This window comes from Tiliqua scincoides, chromosome 4, assembly GCF_035046505.1.
Source record: "Tiliqua scincoides isolate rTilSci1 chromosome 4, rTilSci1.hap2, whole genome shotgun sequence".
Taxonomy (NCBI): domain Eukaryota; kingdom Metazoa; phylum Chordata; class Lepidosauria; order Squamata; family Scincidae; genus Tiliqua; species Tiliqua scincoides.
Genome location: NC_089824.1, coordinates 79,773,718 through 79,790,476, shown reverse-complemented (window position 1 = coordinate 79,790,476; position 16,759 = coordinate 79,773,718). Strand labels below are relative to the sequence as shown.

Here is a 16,759-nt window from a genome sequence, read left to right as displayed (position 1 = left end):
CTCCTAAACCAGGGCTTTCAAACTGGGGCATCATGATGCCCCAGCTTGTGGGCCCTGGCCTCTGCCCCCTTAAGGGGCAGGGGCAGCCAGGAGGCTAAGCGATTGCTTCACAGCTTCGGGGAGCCCTGCAGATGGTCGTGCAGGGCTCCCCACACCCCCAGGAGGCTGCAGGAGGCTCTGGTAAGTGCACCCAAGCCCCTGCAGCCCCCACTTCCCCTGCTGCCTCCCCCTGCCCCCACAAGGACTTACAGCAGTTTTCAAACTTACTGAGAGTTTGAAAACAGCTGCCTTAAACACATAAATTCTTCTCTCAACATGGTTCAGTTTCTCTTCTGCTCTTTCAGTAATTTTCAATATGTATGTAATACACCAAGAGACCAGGAACTAAAGTGGGCTTACTATAAACAAAACACAGACAAGCCTCACCTACACTTCATAGTGTAGCTGTGAAGATAAAATGGATAACTTCACATTCATTTTTCCAAGCTCTTCAGCAGAAGACATGGAGACAAATGAACTAAACAGATCCTTAGCTATAAATGAAACTGGCAACTTAATCATACTGTACCTTCTTTAAACAGGTTCACCTTATGAATCCGGAGTATGTTCCTAAACCATGCTGTGCTCCTACAAAACTTAATGCAATATCAGTGCTTTACTTTGATGATAATTCCAACGTCATTTTGAAGAAATACAGAAATATGGTGGTAAGAGCTTGTGGGTGTCACTGACACGATGCTATCTACAGGAAGAACTGGAATATCATTCTAAAAGACATCCACCCAGTGTCTCAAAGGGAAAAACCTTAACACTTCTAGAACAGCATTGTGCCTTAAGGAGGAATAGAAAAGAGCAAGGAAGTCCAACACTACTTCTTAATGTTAAAGTGTTTGCACAATGATTGCCTTCTAGTCTTACAATTTCTAAGTACACCAGAGCTCTGTCCAGGGCAAACTGTAAAAGTTGGATCATGTTAAAACAGCAAAGATACAGACAAAACCTTGCCAGCTGCTTCTACAGTTCACTCATACTATGCATTTGTCAAATCCTAGTTGATTTGATCCCTGCCTCAAGAAAAAAGAAGAGTTTTCAATGAGAAATGAAATGCACTATTCAGGTCAACGCTCTACCCACATTTAGCCAAGCCAAGTTAGCTATACAACTTAGAAGGCTTAGTTATATGTGAGAACCTTTATCACTTAGCAGAGAAGAGCCTTGTATTCAGCAAACTGCTTTACTGGGGTTTCTTCCTAAAAGCTAAAGCAACTTCTTTAGCTGTATTAAAAGCCAGCTTTGCCCCAAACACCAGAACACTTGGCAGTGTGCCCTTATGGCCTGATTAGCACACAAGCGAGTCAGCAAAACTTCCAGATCTTCCAATGCTCTAGAGATAACATTGTCTAGGCTATCAGGGTGATGTTTGTACACATGTTCTAAAGGCAACATCTAAACCTACATTCCACAACTACTCCCTGTTGCTACCTATGATCAAATGTTTAAAAATATGCTGCCACCATCACATTACATGCACACACAATATCCAGCCCTTATAGTAAGCAGCAAACCTTCATAGCAGGGACTATCCAACTATAAATTAGGTAACACCTAATTTACTCAAGACATAGTGATACCATAATTTTTGCTTCTGTGACTTCCTCAGAAACCTTAGATGCTGAAAGTCTGATCAAAAGACCAATGGGATTTTTATACGATCTACCAAGAAAGGGGATGGGGAGGAGAATGAGACTGAGGCAAAACTTCAAAACAGAACATTCAGGAGAATTGCTTGGCATTTGTCAGAAGGCTGTGTGAGTGCTTCCTGCCACTGGCCTAATTAACAATTGATAAAGTGGAGGAACAATCCACTATGAGGTCTGAATTCACCTGCTGTTGCCTTCCAAGTGAGGCCTACCTCTTACTTTGAGAAACACGTCTTTAATGTATACAATACTTAGTTTTATAGATCTGGCTACACACAGAAGGATGTTTTTCCAAGGCAAATTATAGTAAAGTGCACTTCCCTTTGACTACTTCATATTTTAAAAGGCTTATTGTACATAAATGAAAATTATAATTTATTACAACTGTCAGATATTAATTGTTGATGTATCATTTAGCAAGACCAAGATTTTTTTTTAAAAAAGATTTTATTCAGAAAGTATGTGTGTAAACAATTGTACCACTTGATTTTGTACAAGAAACTCATGAGTCAGCTCAGCCTGCTCATGAGATTGTGCTTCATTAGGTTTTTTAAAAAGCCATCATGAATAAAGGCTCCCTTTAAGGCAGAAACATGTGTTGATCTAATACTTCTGCCATGTGCTATTAGCCCTTTGGATAGACTTTCCAAATTTCATGGGTTTTGTTTTTTTTTCCATTTGTGTTGGACCTTGGCTAGAATGGGCAAACTATAGTACAAAGAATAAAATACAATATGGCTAACCAAAGTATCTCTCCATCTTCGATGGACATATGACAATAACAGCTTTCTACACCTATCTGCATATGTACAAATCTGCAACTCTTTTGCCCAATGGCAATAAATGCTTATATGCAAACTGGAACTTGCAGCATCTAGTTTGCTGCTCTAGCTTGAACTTCTATCTAAACCTGTATTAGAAATTCTTTGGCTTGGATTCTGTCTTTGACATGGAGTGGGGGGAAGGAGGGAAGAAAAATCTGTTCAAAACTACAGATCAACACAAAGATTTTACAGGAAAGTTTGTTTCTTTTACTTTGAAATAATGTTTGAGAAGAATAGATATTTCAGGTGCTCTGGGTTTGGGCTCATTAGCATATACATGAGCCACAGACCCCCAATACGATTCCAGAGAATCTGGTAGCTGTTTTGACCAGAGAACTATAAGAAGCATCAATCAACCAGATCTTTAAATGGTGGTCTGATCACTGAAATGTACCATTTCTGCATGAAGGGAGCCACGTCTTGAAGACAACTGGACAGAACTGCTGTGCTATCAGTCAAAAACCACCTGGCAAACACTATCTTCTCTGGCAATTTGGCAGAAGAAGATCATGCCATTGCAAGTTCTCTCTGATACAACATAGCAGCGTCCTCCATGATATGGGCCCACCTACTGCGGGTTAGGCTTTGTTGGATTGCAATTTGTAAATCATTATTTGTATATTTCAAGTCCTCCATTAAGTTGTCTAGCCATCTTTTCTTTTGCTGCAAATACCATGGTTTGAGAATAACCAGGCACACATTGGAGTACCATTACTTGTACAATTCTCAGGATGCGGGAAAAGGTGAACAGGAATCAAGTGTCCTATAGTGGTCACAAGTATCTTTCCAGAGAGAGAGAGAGAGAGAGAGAGAGTTTTCTTTTAAAATTCCTTTTAACCTCATTTTTGAACAAGCAGCTGCCTGAAACCGTTCAAAACAGTGATTTACCATTGCAACAAAAGAAGGTCATGACGTGCAGTTTCGCAAGCTGTATGCCCCTGGAAATTTTTTAAACCTATTTAACCTGCAGATGAAAATTATCTACCATGCCCCATAATTTTAACCTTTCCTCACTTATTTTAGTCTCAAAAAGAATGTTTACTTTTCATCATATGACAAGTAGAAGTTCATTAATGCAACCAATACTGAAAATATTCCCAATTTGAACAGTGACTGCTTGTTGTACGCTTCCCTCAGGCCAGCACAGTGGGGCTTTAGGAAATACAAATGCACACACAGAAGATACCATAATTTAGTATGTTCAGTTTCCCAAATAACCTCTATTGGAAAACCAGCAACATGACCATGATTTAACTCCCACGTTTACTGGACAGACAGCTGGGGTGGCAGTATTCAAATTGGTTCGTTTTTATAGTTCATCCTTTGCTTGCCCCAGAACGAAGTTATGCAGTGTTTCAAGATCTCTGGCTCCGGTATGTTCGCTCACTTTTTCCCCACCACGGAAAAGAATCAGTGTTGGGTAGCCATGCACCTTTTAAAAACAAAAACAAAAGCAAAAATGTTTAGGCAGCAACATTAGCATTTTAACACTTGCAGAAAAACACCCTTCCCCTGGGCATTAGTACTTTAAACCTTGCACAAATTAGCACTTGACTTTCAATGGTACCACAGAGTTGTTTTAAAACAACATTCAAGTTAGCAGTGCTGCCACACTCATCTTCCTCAAAAATGAAGCAATCATTTACTAGCAGCTTACAGGAAAAGTGAATGAGATTGCTGCTAATTAAGAAACATTTCCAAGCAAATGTGGTAAGAATGGAGCATGCCCAACGCTATGACCAAGATCCAAAGAAATACAAGGAAAGGTTTGCAGGTGCAGCATAGCCTCAAAGAACACACACACATACAACCAACACCTTGGAACTCAATAATAATTTTGGAACTATTTCTAACTTTAGGTTAAGTAGTATGGGGGAGAAACTAGTTTAACTGGGATTTGTGTGGAAGCTCTTTGAATCCTAGCTGATGGGTGTCACAGGTGAAAACAATGGCTTCTATGCACTTTCTCCCTCATTCAGTTACCTCTCCAAAGCATCAAGTCAAGCAGTCACATGCCTACAACTTCAATACTTAGTACAAACTTGGTAAAAAGCCATCTAGTGGCCTCACTTACAGAAAATCTATTGCAGACATTGCGTTGGGTGGTGCAGTCTACTTCAGCTATCTTGACATCCACTGGGCCAGGAAAGCTCTTCTTTGAGAGGTTCTCCCAAGTGGGAGCCAGGTTTTTACAGTGACCACACCTGCAAGAGGGGGGAAAAAACTAATGTGAAGTCAATAAATCCTTCAAAACTTATTTTGAAATTAAAAACACAAACACACAAAATAGAACTGATAGGGTATGTCTCAATCACTCATTGAGTAATATTAGTTTAAACCAGGATGTCAAATATAGGCACAAATACAGTGCCTCAGGGAAAAGACACAATAAGAAAGATCCATCAGATTCCTCCGGAAAGCTGACCAAGATACGCATGCAATGCAAAACACTGCTACACCCACTTCCGCCATCCCTTTCCATACCTACCTCTCATTCTTTACAAAAATGTCTATCCAGAGGTAAAGACTCACCAAAGATCCACAAGTGCAGTCACCCTGGACAGTCTAGAGAACTAAGTTCAGCAATAGGTGGAAGAGAGCCCTCACTCTCCCGAGAGCACTGGAGAAGTGTGGGGCTCTCTATGATTTCTTTCCGAGCTTTAACACTTAGAAAGTAGCCTCGCTCATTTTCCAGCTGCTTCTAAAACTCTGCATGAGGCCTTGGTCCATGGCAAGCCCAGTTATGGGCTGACTACCAAGGCCAGCCAAAATTCATAGAATTTGGGTTGCTATAGACCAGCAAACTGGCTATTCTGATGCTGGGTTCAATGTACATGCCTCACTCTTCCCTACTCCAGTCAAGGGAACAGTTTTAGATAGATTTTGTGCACTCTTTCATAAAATGCACACCTATTGTGGCAGAGCTTGATTCAGGGCAGTATAGTAAAAAGTGAAAATCTGTTTCCCGCCTCAGAAAACAATATACCATACTAGGTACAGAGTGTGTGGTAGAAAAGTATTGACAGTACACAGTGAAAACTATTAAGATGAGATGGGCTTCTACTTGTCATGCAACTTAATGCTAATATTTACTTAAAACTAAGTAAAGGGCAAAGGTAGACCTCAGCACACTGGTGGTTGCTTAGCCAAACATAAAACAGTTGACATGGAAGAGAAAAAGGTCAATTTGTATACAATGAACTATAATTGTGTACACAATTAGGTAGCCAGAAATAGTATACTGGCTATTTGTGTAGTAAACATTAGTCTAAACTGCAGCTTTTCATGGAAATAACTACTGCCAAGGAAAGTGGATCGGTTGGGTGGCATTTAGAATGTCTTTAACACAGTCCTCATTCCTGGATATTTGGCATCCTTGTGGCATGCCCTTTTTAGAATGTAGTCAAGAGAGAATAGATGCTATATTTGGAGTGCAGCTCGCTTCTCAAGTCTGCTATAAAGGCTTGGTGAATGCTGATGTTCCTTCACATGTATCATAAAGTCTGTAAATGAGTATGGACGGACAAATTTTACCTGGTGCTACCCGACTGTAAACCAGCATAGCCTGGGTGACTGGTACCCTAAACCATCATAACTTCATAGATAAAGTGCATGGGGAATGCTCATGTCTTGCATGCTAATAGTTTCACCTCCCAAAAGTCTCCATCAGCAGAGTGTTGTAAGAGTACAGAACAGATGGAGAGAGATACATCTATATCTAGGTCAGTGGTTCTCAAACCTTTAGCAACAGGACCCATTTTTTTAGAATGAAAATCTCTCAGGACCCCCCGGAAGTGATCTCATGACCGGAAGTGACATCAAACAGGAAATTTTTTAACAATCCTAGGCTGCAATCCTACTGACACTTACCCAGCAGTAAGTCCAATACATTAAATTGGGTCTCGACTCACAGTTTAAGAAACACTGATCTAGGTAATTTATAATCCTAGTATACAGATTAAAGAGAAGCATGAAAGAGGCAGTAATATACCAGATCAAGAAGCAAACTGCTCTAAAAGGTAAGGAGATTTGATTTCACATTCCTACCGGTTCACCAGTTCATGTCTATCACTGGATTACAGCATCAAGTATGCCTGTATAAGCCATCACTGATCTAACAGTGCTTATTGCTACATTTACACTGCAGTGGTAATTCTGTTAAGCCACCTCAAGCATATCAGTGGAAAGATGGTATATTAATCTGATTTTTAGACTGCCAGCCCTTTGGTACATGGGGCATCTTCTCAATCCTTAGCTATGCAAGCTGCTTTGACAACTTTTGTTAAAAAGTAGAACAATAAAAGCCACATTTTTTCCAACAGTTGATTGAGCGACAAACTCAGTCAACCAGAATCTATGCCTGCTGTTTCAGGTCAGGCAGAGGTGCCGGTTTAAAGAGTGTGCTGCTTACTGAAGCATCAGTAAAGCACGTACCCCAGCCCACTCACTTGCCTGACAGCTTCATCTGCAGTGTGGCAGAGCCACACTCTCCTCCCTTCTTCCTGAAGGCTCCCTAGGAACAGAGATGTTCCACATCCTTCCTTATGTCACCCCCTTGAGGAAGTATGTGGAATGTCTCCATTTCTAGAGGACTGGAGTGAAGAAAGAACACAGCAACACAATAGAGGGAGCCATGTGGGGGGGGGAGGTGAGGTATATAAATCTTGTGCAATCTTTGTAGCGGTACAAAGGAAGTCGCAGGAAGGGAGGGTAAAAGGAGAAAGGCTGGGGAAAAAGAAAAGAAGGAATCCAGAAAGCACCATGATTCTAGCTGTGGTGAAAGCTCATGGCAGTTTTTGTTCTCAGTAACCTGAGTCAAGCCTAGAGGCAAGGAATGAGCCTTTCAGTGGGCCACAAAAGCACTGCAACACTCAACTGTAGTCAGCTTCTCTAAGCAATTGCTGTTATGGTTAATGGAGTCTGCATAAAAATGGGGCCTAGGCAAACCTCTAGGCCTTTCCCTTACATGATAAAAGATAGATGCTCACACACAAGAAGGAAAAGACAAATGTTAAATGTGTCATCAGTCTGACTGCATGTGAGGCACACAAAAGATAGAGGGGCTTTGTGAGCCAACACTTAGGTTGTTAAAAGCCTAGTTTACCATATCTGCTGAGGTGAGCTTGTAGCACTGCAAAGATTGTGGGGCTGGAGTGCAAAGAGAAAGTAGTTTCCAGGTTCAAAGGTGGGGAAAGGGCAAAAAGAGAACTTGAAAATTCCCTTTTCAGGAAGGCTTGGCAACAGCATTACCTGGTTGCAGGGAAGGAAGAATGCAAGGGAGCCGAGAATGCTTTCCCAGGGGAGAGGGGTTCTTGAGGGGCAGCTCAGTGAGCACTGGAGCACTGGCTGCAGAAAGGGAAGGCAGTTCAGTGGGTGTTTGAGCAGCAGCTTTCCATAGTGCTCAGAGGAAGATGCAGAGAAGAAGGGAGAAAGGCTGGTAAGAGCAGGAAGTGGTCTGATACCTGTCTTCAGTGCCAGCTTGTACCATGGTTCTACAGATAGCTGAGCAATTCACAACATCGGCAACAGCAAGCAGATAAACAGTGAACATGAGGGATCTGTGACCCAGCTGTTTCTAACCAAAATTCCCAGAGGAAAGCATGGAGGCTACTGCAGGGTAAACTCATCAAGGACCTTTTTGCTGTGCCTTAATGACCCCTGATGGTTCATCCCTGGCTTGAGATGGATGCCTCTATGGCTCAGCACCATGTAGAAGGTGAAGCAAAGAGTTGATTGCTTGGGAGGCCTGCACCTCAGTTACCCTACAAAGTCTTGATAAAGCTTACAATGAAGTTGGTGAGTGAAGCCAAGATTTGAGTTTGTTTACTCCAAAGTCAGGATGCTCCCAAGGTGTGGCTTGTTTACAGATTCAAATCTGCAGACCAAAGCAAAGTGTGGCTGGTCATGGAATTCTCCACAACAAGAAAGCTGAAACCAGCTAGCTAGCATGGAGTGGGGATGGTTGTTCGGATGAACCAAAAATTGGCCTTTTCCTTAAGGCTTGTGGGTCCTGAGGCTTCCCTGCCATCAGCCCAATTCATAATACCATGAATGGGTCATGTTTGTCTGGCATGCACCCAGGACCGTTCATGCACAGGAAAATGTGTCACTGAGAAATATTTTGGAAACATTTAAAATACATTGGCTCTTTCCTAATGACCACAGGAATACTAACAGTGGAAAATTACAATTGAAATGCATTGATTCCTTCTGAATGGCCATAGGGATGAATTGCAAATGATCAATTTGGAAGGAACCAATTCATTTCAAGAGCCATTCTTCATGATTTGTTTTAATATGTCCCCCCCCCTCATATGGCCCTCATTCAAATTCTCTTTGGTCGATTTTTGAAAAAGAAGTAGGTGTTCCAAATCACAAACATCATACCATGTCTGGCTTGTCCAAGTATCAATGGTACAGTGGAAATTAGGAGCTATACATGCGTGTGTGAACCTGTCCCTATCTCAGCATACTGTTGTGTAGATGCATACTTTCTCTAAATGAACCAAAGGAGATTGGATACTTCCCAAACAGAACATGCTTCATTCTCAATGCTTACCACAGCACAACCAGCACAAAAAAAGAACAATTCTAATGGCAATTCAGGCCAGATAATATTTTACAGCACAACAAGTACACATGATAGACCCTCAAAGTTCTGGGCTTTTATACCCTAGTTTCAGCCATGACAAACACTTCAGGGAAAAGGTTTGGTAGTGGATATGGGAAAGGAGCTCAACAACGTTTGGACACATGCAAAAAGTTCTATTAAAAAGCAAGCACACCAAGAAGCTATAATAAGTACTTATAATGAGGATCTCGTTTTGGAGTAATGAAAGAGATAATTTTTAGCCATTTTCTGGAATTCTATGGATGGCATTGAACTTGCTACCATTACTTTTCTTCCAAAGGATAAGTATTCTTTATCAAAAAGAACACAACTTAGTATAGGGTTACTGCTGCTGAGCAGCAAACAGTGAATGCTCCTATAATCACAAGGAGGCAGCTTGTCAGGTAGATATACACAACAAAAGTCTCATGCCAAAACCTGAACTCTAGAGAAGGTTTTCATTTGTTACATTATGTACTTTCTGGATTATGATAATCTTATATGAGATTTTAACTAAACGTAAAATAGAGGGAAATTTTATCTGAATCTATATTTATTCTGTTCCAATGACCTGCTGGAATGCAATCTTTGTGTAAGTTGCTCAGGCAACTGTCAAGTTTTATGCCTAATAAAGGTCATTTGTCTGTCTGTCTCTACTTTCTGGAACAAGTTACCAGGTTGCTAACTTGGTTCTACGCACATTGGTTGGTTCTGTGCACACTGGAGAAAATGAGTGTGTGTTGAACTTTGGGGTCTAAACCAAAGGGAAAAGGAGTTCCCAAGCCAATAAGTCTAATCAGTAGATTATTAATCCGAGTCACCTGTCATACAACACTATTGTACTCTAATAGGAGCCCCTACCATGCTGATGTGATTCATACTAGAATTCAGTACCAATTATAACCAAGTTAAGGGCCTACTGCAGGCAACTTTAGTTCACCTCAAGCAAGACATGAACAAATTACGTAATCTATTGCCAAGTCAGTAACAAATGTACAATTATCCAATTTCAAAGCCAGAAGTAGGTAGACCAGAACTGATATACAAAAAGGGCATAGAAAGCTATGTATCAGTATCCTAAATACTTCCTATGTAAAACTGCTTACCATGGAGCATAGAATTTTATGAAGGTGATTCCTTTAGCAACTTCTTCATCGAAGTCTTTTTCAGAGAGGGAAACAACCTTCCCCTCCTAAAAGAAATGGAAGTCAGAGTCAAATCACTTCACGCAGTGCCACATGTCCGCTTTAAAGAAAAGATGCAAAATCCCAGCTACTTTAAAGCAATTAATATTCTGCTATAGAGCAGGACTGCCACACACAAACATGCCCAAATGCTGCATGTTGAGATATTTTTCCCCTACACCCTTATAAGTTCATGTAGTTCATAATTTCCATACAAATGGCTCTTTTGCTTCATGGATCACACAGAATCAGGGAAAACACATATGCACCTATAACTAAAGTAGACGTTAAACCTAAACTAACCAAACTTTTTAACACCATTTGTCCAGCAATTTGTGCTACACTGTTTGAAAATCCAGCATGCTAATAATACAGCCTAAACTAAGAGCAACATTGGATATTTCATTTATCGTCACATTTCTTGTTCCTTTAGCACCTCCTGTTTTTCTATAATGCTGTCTGTCCTGTCCATTTGTTCCCTGCCTCCTTGCTGTATCACCATTCAAGACTGAATGTATCATGTAACTCTTATTGCCCTGGCAACTGTGTGATGTCACAAGGGAAACAGGAAGCAGGAAGATCAATAGGAAGTGGACATCTATATTTATGTTTACAAATAGCTCCTTTAACGCAAAAGATGGTCATGAAACAATTTTGTTCAGAAAGAAGCCTGAAGTATAAGGTTAGGATAAAACTAAACAGTCAACAATTCATTGTTTCATGGAGTACTGTAATGGAATGCCTAAATGCTGCTGTTTTCTTTAAAGTTTCATGAAATTGTTATATTTATTACAGCTAGAGCTTTAGGAGGTGGAGGAATGGCACCTAATCCATCAATAAAAATAATTTTTAGTGCTATTAAAAAAACACAGAGTTTAGCACCTACCTCTTCCTCAGGAATTACTTCTTTAGGTGGTGATGGGGCTTCAGTAGGCTTAGGATCACGTGGGGCTTCTTTGGAGTTTTTTAGCTGGGAATCAATATATTCCTTCAAGGAGTCCAAATCTCTCTTTCCTTTATACTGATCAGCCTACAATAAAAGTATGTGCATTTTTATTAGTTTAGCAAACATTTCTAAAAATCTCATTTAAAGATTGATTGCAGTAAACAGCTCCTGCAGTATACCTTTAACCAATTTATAGCTTCTTATCAATCCATTAGCTTGGCTCCCTGAATTCCACAGGTTACCTTTTAGCCATAAAATATATCCTTGAAAATTTGAACATGTTCAGACCACAATCACAACTGAGCTATGTAGGAGTAAATCACAATGAAGTTTGGTCTAAGTCAGGGGTCTCCAAACTTTTTGGCCAGAGGGCCACACGAAATATCTGGTGCAATGCTGAGGGCCAGAAAAAAATTTAAATATAAAATTTAAATAAATAAATTAGAGATGGAACTTAGATGAATGAATAAATGAATGAGTGGGTTCATTCACTCAGCCTCTCCGGCCCTCAGAACACTCTCCAGATGCAATCAGAGCACAGCTCTGGTCATATTCAGTCAAGTCGGCCAGAGAACATAAGAACATAAGAACAGCCCCACTGGATCAGGCCACAGGCCCATCTAGTCCAGCTTCCTGTATCTCACAGCGGCCCACCAAATGCCCCAGGGAGCACACCAGATAACAAGAGACCTCATCCTGGTGCCCTCCCTTGCATCTGGCATTCTGACATAACCCATTTCTAAAATCAGGAGGTTGCGCATACACATCATGGCTTGTACCCCATAATAGATTTTTCCTCCAGAAACTTGTCCAATCCCTTTTTAAAGGCGTCTAGGCTAGACGCCAGCACCACATCCTGTGGCAAGGAGTTCCACAGACCGACCACACGCTGAGTAAAGAAATATTTTCTTCTGTCTGTCCTAACCCGCCCAACACTCAATTTTAGTGGATGTCCCCTGGTTCTGGTATTATGTGAGAGTGTAAAGAGCATCTCTCTATCCACTCTGTCCATTCCCTGCATAATTTTGTATGTCTCAATCATGTCCCCCCTCAGGCATCTCTTTTCTAGGCTGAAGAGGCCCAAACGCCGTAGCCTTTCCTCATAAGGAAGGTGCCCCAGCCCCGTAATCATCTTAGTCGCTCTCTTTTGCACCTTTTCCATTTCCACTATGTCTTTTTTGAGATGCGGCGACCAGAACTGGACACAATACTCCAGGTTTGGCCTTACCATAGATTTGTACGACGGCATTATAATACTAGCCGTTTTGTTCTCAATACCCTTCCTAATGATCCCAAGCATAGAATTGGCCTTCTTCACTGCCGCCGCACATTGGGTCGACACTTTCATCGACCTGTCCACCACCACCCCAAGATCTCTCTCCTGATCTGTCACAGACAGCTCAGAACCCATCAGCCTATATCTAAAGTTTTGATTTTTTGCCCCAATGTGCATGACTTTACACTTACTGACATTGAAGCGCATCTGCCATTTTGCTGCCCATTCTGCCAGTCTGGAGAGATCCTTCTGGAGCTCCTCACAATCACTTCTGGTCTTTACCACTCGGAAAAGTTTGGTGTCGTCTGCAAACTTAGCCACTTCACTGCTCAACCCTGTCTCCAGGTCATTTATGAAGAGGTTGAAAAGCACCGGTCCCAGGACAGATCCTTGGGGCACACCGCTTTTCACCTCTCTCCATTGTGAAAATTGCCCATTGACACCCACTCTCTGCTTCCTGGCCTCCCACCAGTTCTCAATCCACGAGAGGACCTGTCCTCTAATTCCCTGACTGTGGAGTTTTTTTAGTAGCCTTTGGTGAGGGACCTTGTCAAATGCCTTCTGAAAGTCCAGATATATAATGTCCACGGGTTCTCCCGCATCCACATGCCTGTTGACCTTTTCAAAGAATTCTATAAGGTTTGTGAGGCAAGACTTACCCTTACAGAAGCCATGCTGACTCTCCCTCAGCAAGGCCTGTTCGTCTATGTGTTTTGAGATCCTATCTTTGATAAGGCATTCCACCATCTTACCCGGTATGGATGTTAGGCTGACCGGCCTATAGTTTCCCGGGTCCCCCCTCTTTCCCTTTTTAAAAATAGGCGTGACATTTGCTATCCTCCAATCTTCTGGCACCATGGCCGTTTTGAGGGACAAGTTGCATACCTTAGTCAAGAGGTCTGCAACTTCATTCTTCAATTCCTTAATAACCCTTGGGTGGATGCCATCAGGGCCCGGTGACTTATTGATCTTTAATTTATCAATGAGGTCTGAAACATCTTCTCTTTTAACCTCTATCTGACTTAACTCCTCGGTCAGGTGGGGCCGTTCGGGCAGCGGTATCTGCCTGAGGTCTTCTGCCGTGAAGACAGATGCAAAGAACTCATTTAATTTCTCTGCCATCTCTAAGTCTCCTTTTATCTCCCCTTTCCCTCCCTCATCATCCAGAGGGCCAACCGCTTCTCTGGCGGGTTTCCTGCTTCTAACATATTTGAAGAAGCTTTTATTATTCCCCTTAATGTTGCTGGCCATGCGTTCCTCATAGTCTCGCTTGGCCTCCAGTATCACCTTCTTACATTTCTTTTGCCACAGTTTATGTTCCTTTTTATTCTCCTCATTAGGGCAAGACTTCCATTTACGGAAGGAAGCTTCCTTGCCCTTCACAGCCTCTCTAACTTGGCTGGTTAGCCATGCGGGCACCCTCCTGGATTTAGTGGAACCCTTCTTTCTTTGCGGTATACACCTCTGCTGGGCCTCTATTACTGTTGTTTTAAGCAGCCTCCATGCACTCTGGAGAGATTGGACTCTTTTTACTCTCCCTTTCAACCTCCTTCTAACCAGCCTCCTCATTTGAGGGAAGTCCACCCGTCGGAAGTCAAGGGTTTTTGCTAGAGATTTGCCTGGTATTCTTCCCCCAACGTGCACGTCAAAACGGATCGCAGCATGATCACTGTTCCCCAATGGCTCAGTAACGTTTACATCTCTAACCAGGTCCTGCGTACCGCACAATATTAAATCCAGAGTCACCTGTCCTCTGGTGGGCTCCGTGACTAGCTGATCTAAGCCACAGTCATTTAGCACGTCAAGAAATCCGGTTTCCTTATCGTGACCAGAACACAAATTGACCCAGTCAATATGAGGATAATTGAAGTCCCCCATGATTACAACCCTGTCCCTCCTTGTCACCTCCCTGATCTGTTTCCTCATTTCAAGGTCCCCATCAGATTTCTGGTCTGGAGGACGATAGCACGCCCCCAGTATTACATCGCTGCACAAGCCTGGTAATTTAACCCACAGAGATTCTACGGTGGAGTCGGACCCACCTTCAATCTCTACTTTGCTGGATTCTATCCCTTCCTTAACATAAACGGCCACCCCACCTCCAACACGCCCCTGCCTGTCCCTCCTGTAGAGTTTATAGCCCGGGATTGCGGTATCCCACTGATTTTCCGCATTCCACCAGGTTTCCGTTATGCCCACTATGTCAATATTTTCCCTTGTCACCAGACATTCCAGTTCTCCCACCTTTGCTCGTAGACTTCGGGCATTCGCATAAAAGCATTTATACACGGAATGCCCCAGGATGCGCTGCTTATTCGCTCCTTTGTCCCCACATCCTCTCATTGTGCCAAACCATCTATCACATCCCATCACCCTACCTTTCCCAATTTCTTCTCCTACTCTGCCTTTGTCTTGTTGTTCTCTAACCTCCCCATTCTCATCCCATAGGGATGAGGAGTCCCGAACCGGATGCCCCTCGGCTCCTGTCGGCCTTCCCCCAGGGATCAGTTTAAAAGCTGCTCTGCCACCTTCCAGAGGCTTTCAGGGGACAAGAGGCTGGCCACAGGCCAGACAGAGGCTCGCAGTGGGCCGCATCTGGCCCCCGGGCCGGGGTTTGGAAACCCCTGGTCTAGGTCAAGATCAGCATGAAACGAATCTAGGCAGTTGCCTAGGGCAGAGTGTTTTGTAAGGGAGACCACTTGGGCAGCAACAGATGGAAGAAATTTCTGCAGCTCAGAGAGAAAGGAAGAGCCAGAAAACCAATGAGTGCTCTAAAAAGCAAATTCCATGCCTGGCTATGATCCTCATGGACTGTGCGAAAAAGACCCTCAAGGACTCAAAGCTACGTTGCTTGGAGCAAGTTCTCCTTATCCACCTTGTCTAAAGAAAGTATCATGACATTCCTTCAACATCTCTGTATAGAAACCAACATTCAGAAAGGGAATTTGGGTGTATTTTTAAATCCAGCATTAAGCAAGATCAGGCTCCTTACAAACAAAGAACATTTGTTCTTTTTGGCAGTTTGCAGCTTACATATTCTGTGGTTATATAAAAATTCAATCTCATCAACTAGTTCATCAGGCTTTTCACTGTCATAAAGCCAGAGGTCTGGAACAGGCCTAAAGGTAATTTCATATAATTCTCATATTTCTTGTCACTGATCTAAAAAAACACAATAAAAACAAACAAAATATAAACCCAAAACAAATAATTAGACGGTACAAAAGAATAATTTTTTAAAACCCTATCTCTAAGGAAATCTAGTCAAAGTTGCCACTTAAATGAACAAACAGTTCTCATTTCATAAACAGGATCAGCTTATAATAACCTTACCTTTTCTCCATCTGTGAACCAGAGAAGAGTTGGATAGCCCCGTACTTGGTTTGCTGAGCAGACTTCATAATGCTGTGTACAGTCTACCTAGAATTTAGCATAATTAAAATAACTTAAAAGTATCAAGTAAACAGTCACAGTGTATTTCACAGAGTAAAGTCTGCTTTCACTGGTGACAGCTGTAGAACTAATCCTTCAAAATATTTACACATACACACCCAAGAGCAGAGCCGAAGTAGTATATCATCATAATTTATTATTTACAAAAGTGGCTAACATATATTAGGCACTGTAGATTTAAAAAATGCACATCTCACTACCTGCAAGCTCACAGCTAAAACTATGAAACAAAAGGAGAGAGGACTTGGAGGGAGGGTGAAAACTTTGCACTTACTGGGTAAGACTAAAAGGAAGGAAAAGGAGTCGCAGTAAGAGCTGTACAATTAAATCAAAGGAGTCAAAATGAAACATCATCATAAGGGAAATGCAAGAGAAATAAAACTTTTGTTTTAATAATTTCTTGTAGAACAAGGTGGAGGCCTGTTGACTATCTAAAGAGTTTCGTGCATAAAAGACCATAAGAGAGACATGAAGGCAGATGAGACATAACAACATAGCAAAAGGCAGTGGAAGTTTAGTAAGAAAATTAATATTTGATGAATACGGGACCAAGGAGAACAATAGCTAGAAAACAGTGAAGACAGATGACAGAAGTCTGAAGAAACTTATGTTTAATATGGGGCAACAGAGAAAGCCAACATACAGATGAATTATGATTAAAATGCAAAAACAGAAATATTAAAGCAAGCGGAAGAGTTGAGAATAGAGACATTGCTTTCAGATTCAAAGACAGGAAGATTGGTAAGCAAAACATTACAATAATCAG

The 16,759-nt window shown here is 41.8% G+C and overlaps 2 protein-coding genes across 2 annotated transcripts in view; one reads left to right on the top strand and one right to left on the bottom strand.

Moving 5' to 3' along the window:
• The window catches only part of BMP6 (bone morphogenetic protein 6), a 110,062-nt gene extending 107,545 nt beyond the window's left edge, over window positions 1-2,517 (top strand). Inside the window, exon 7 of the mRNA XM_066623156.1 lies at window positions 582-2,517. Coding sequence (XP_066479253.1) covers window positions 582-731 — 150 coding nt within the window. The 3' untranslated portion in view covers window positions 732-2,517. The remainder of the gene's footprint in view (window positions 1-581) is intronic.
• Window positions 2,112-16,759, bottom strand: part of TXNDC5 (thioredoxin domain containing 5) — a 30,567-nt gene continuing 15,919 nt past the window's right edge. Inside the window, exons 6-10 of the mRNA XM_066623158.1 lie at window positions 15,874-15,960; window positions 11,205-11,348; window positions 10,241-10,326; window positions 4,599-4,728; window positions 2,112-3,956 (exon numbers count right to left, since the gene is read on the bottom strand). Coding sequence (XP_066479255.1) covers window positions 3,834-3,956; window positions 4,599-4,728; window positions 10,241-10,326; window positions 11,205-11,348; window positions 15,874-15,960 — 570 coding nt within the window. The 3' untranslated portion in view covers window positions 2,112-3,833. The remainder of the gene's footprint in view (window positions 3,957-4,598; window positions 4,729-10,240; window positions 10,327-11,204; window positions 11,349-15,873; window positions 15,961-16,759) is intronic.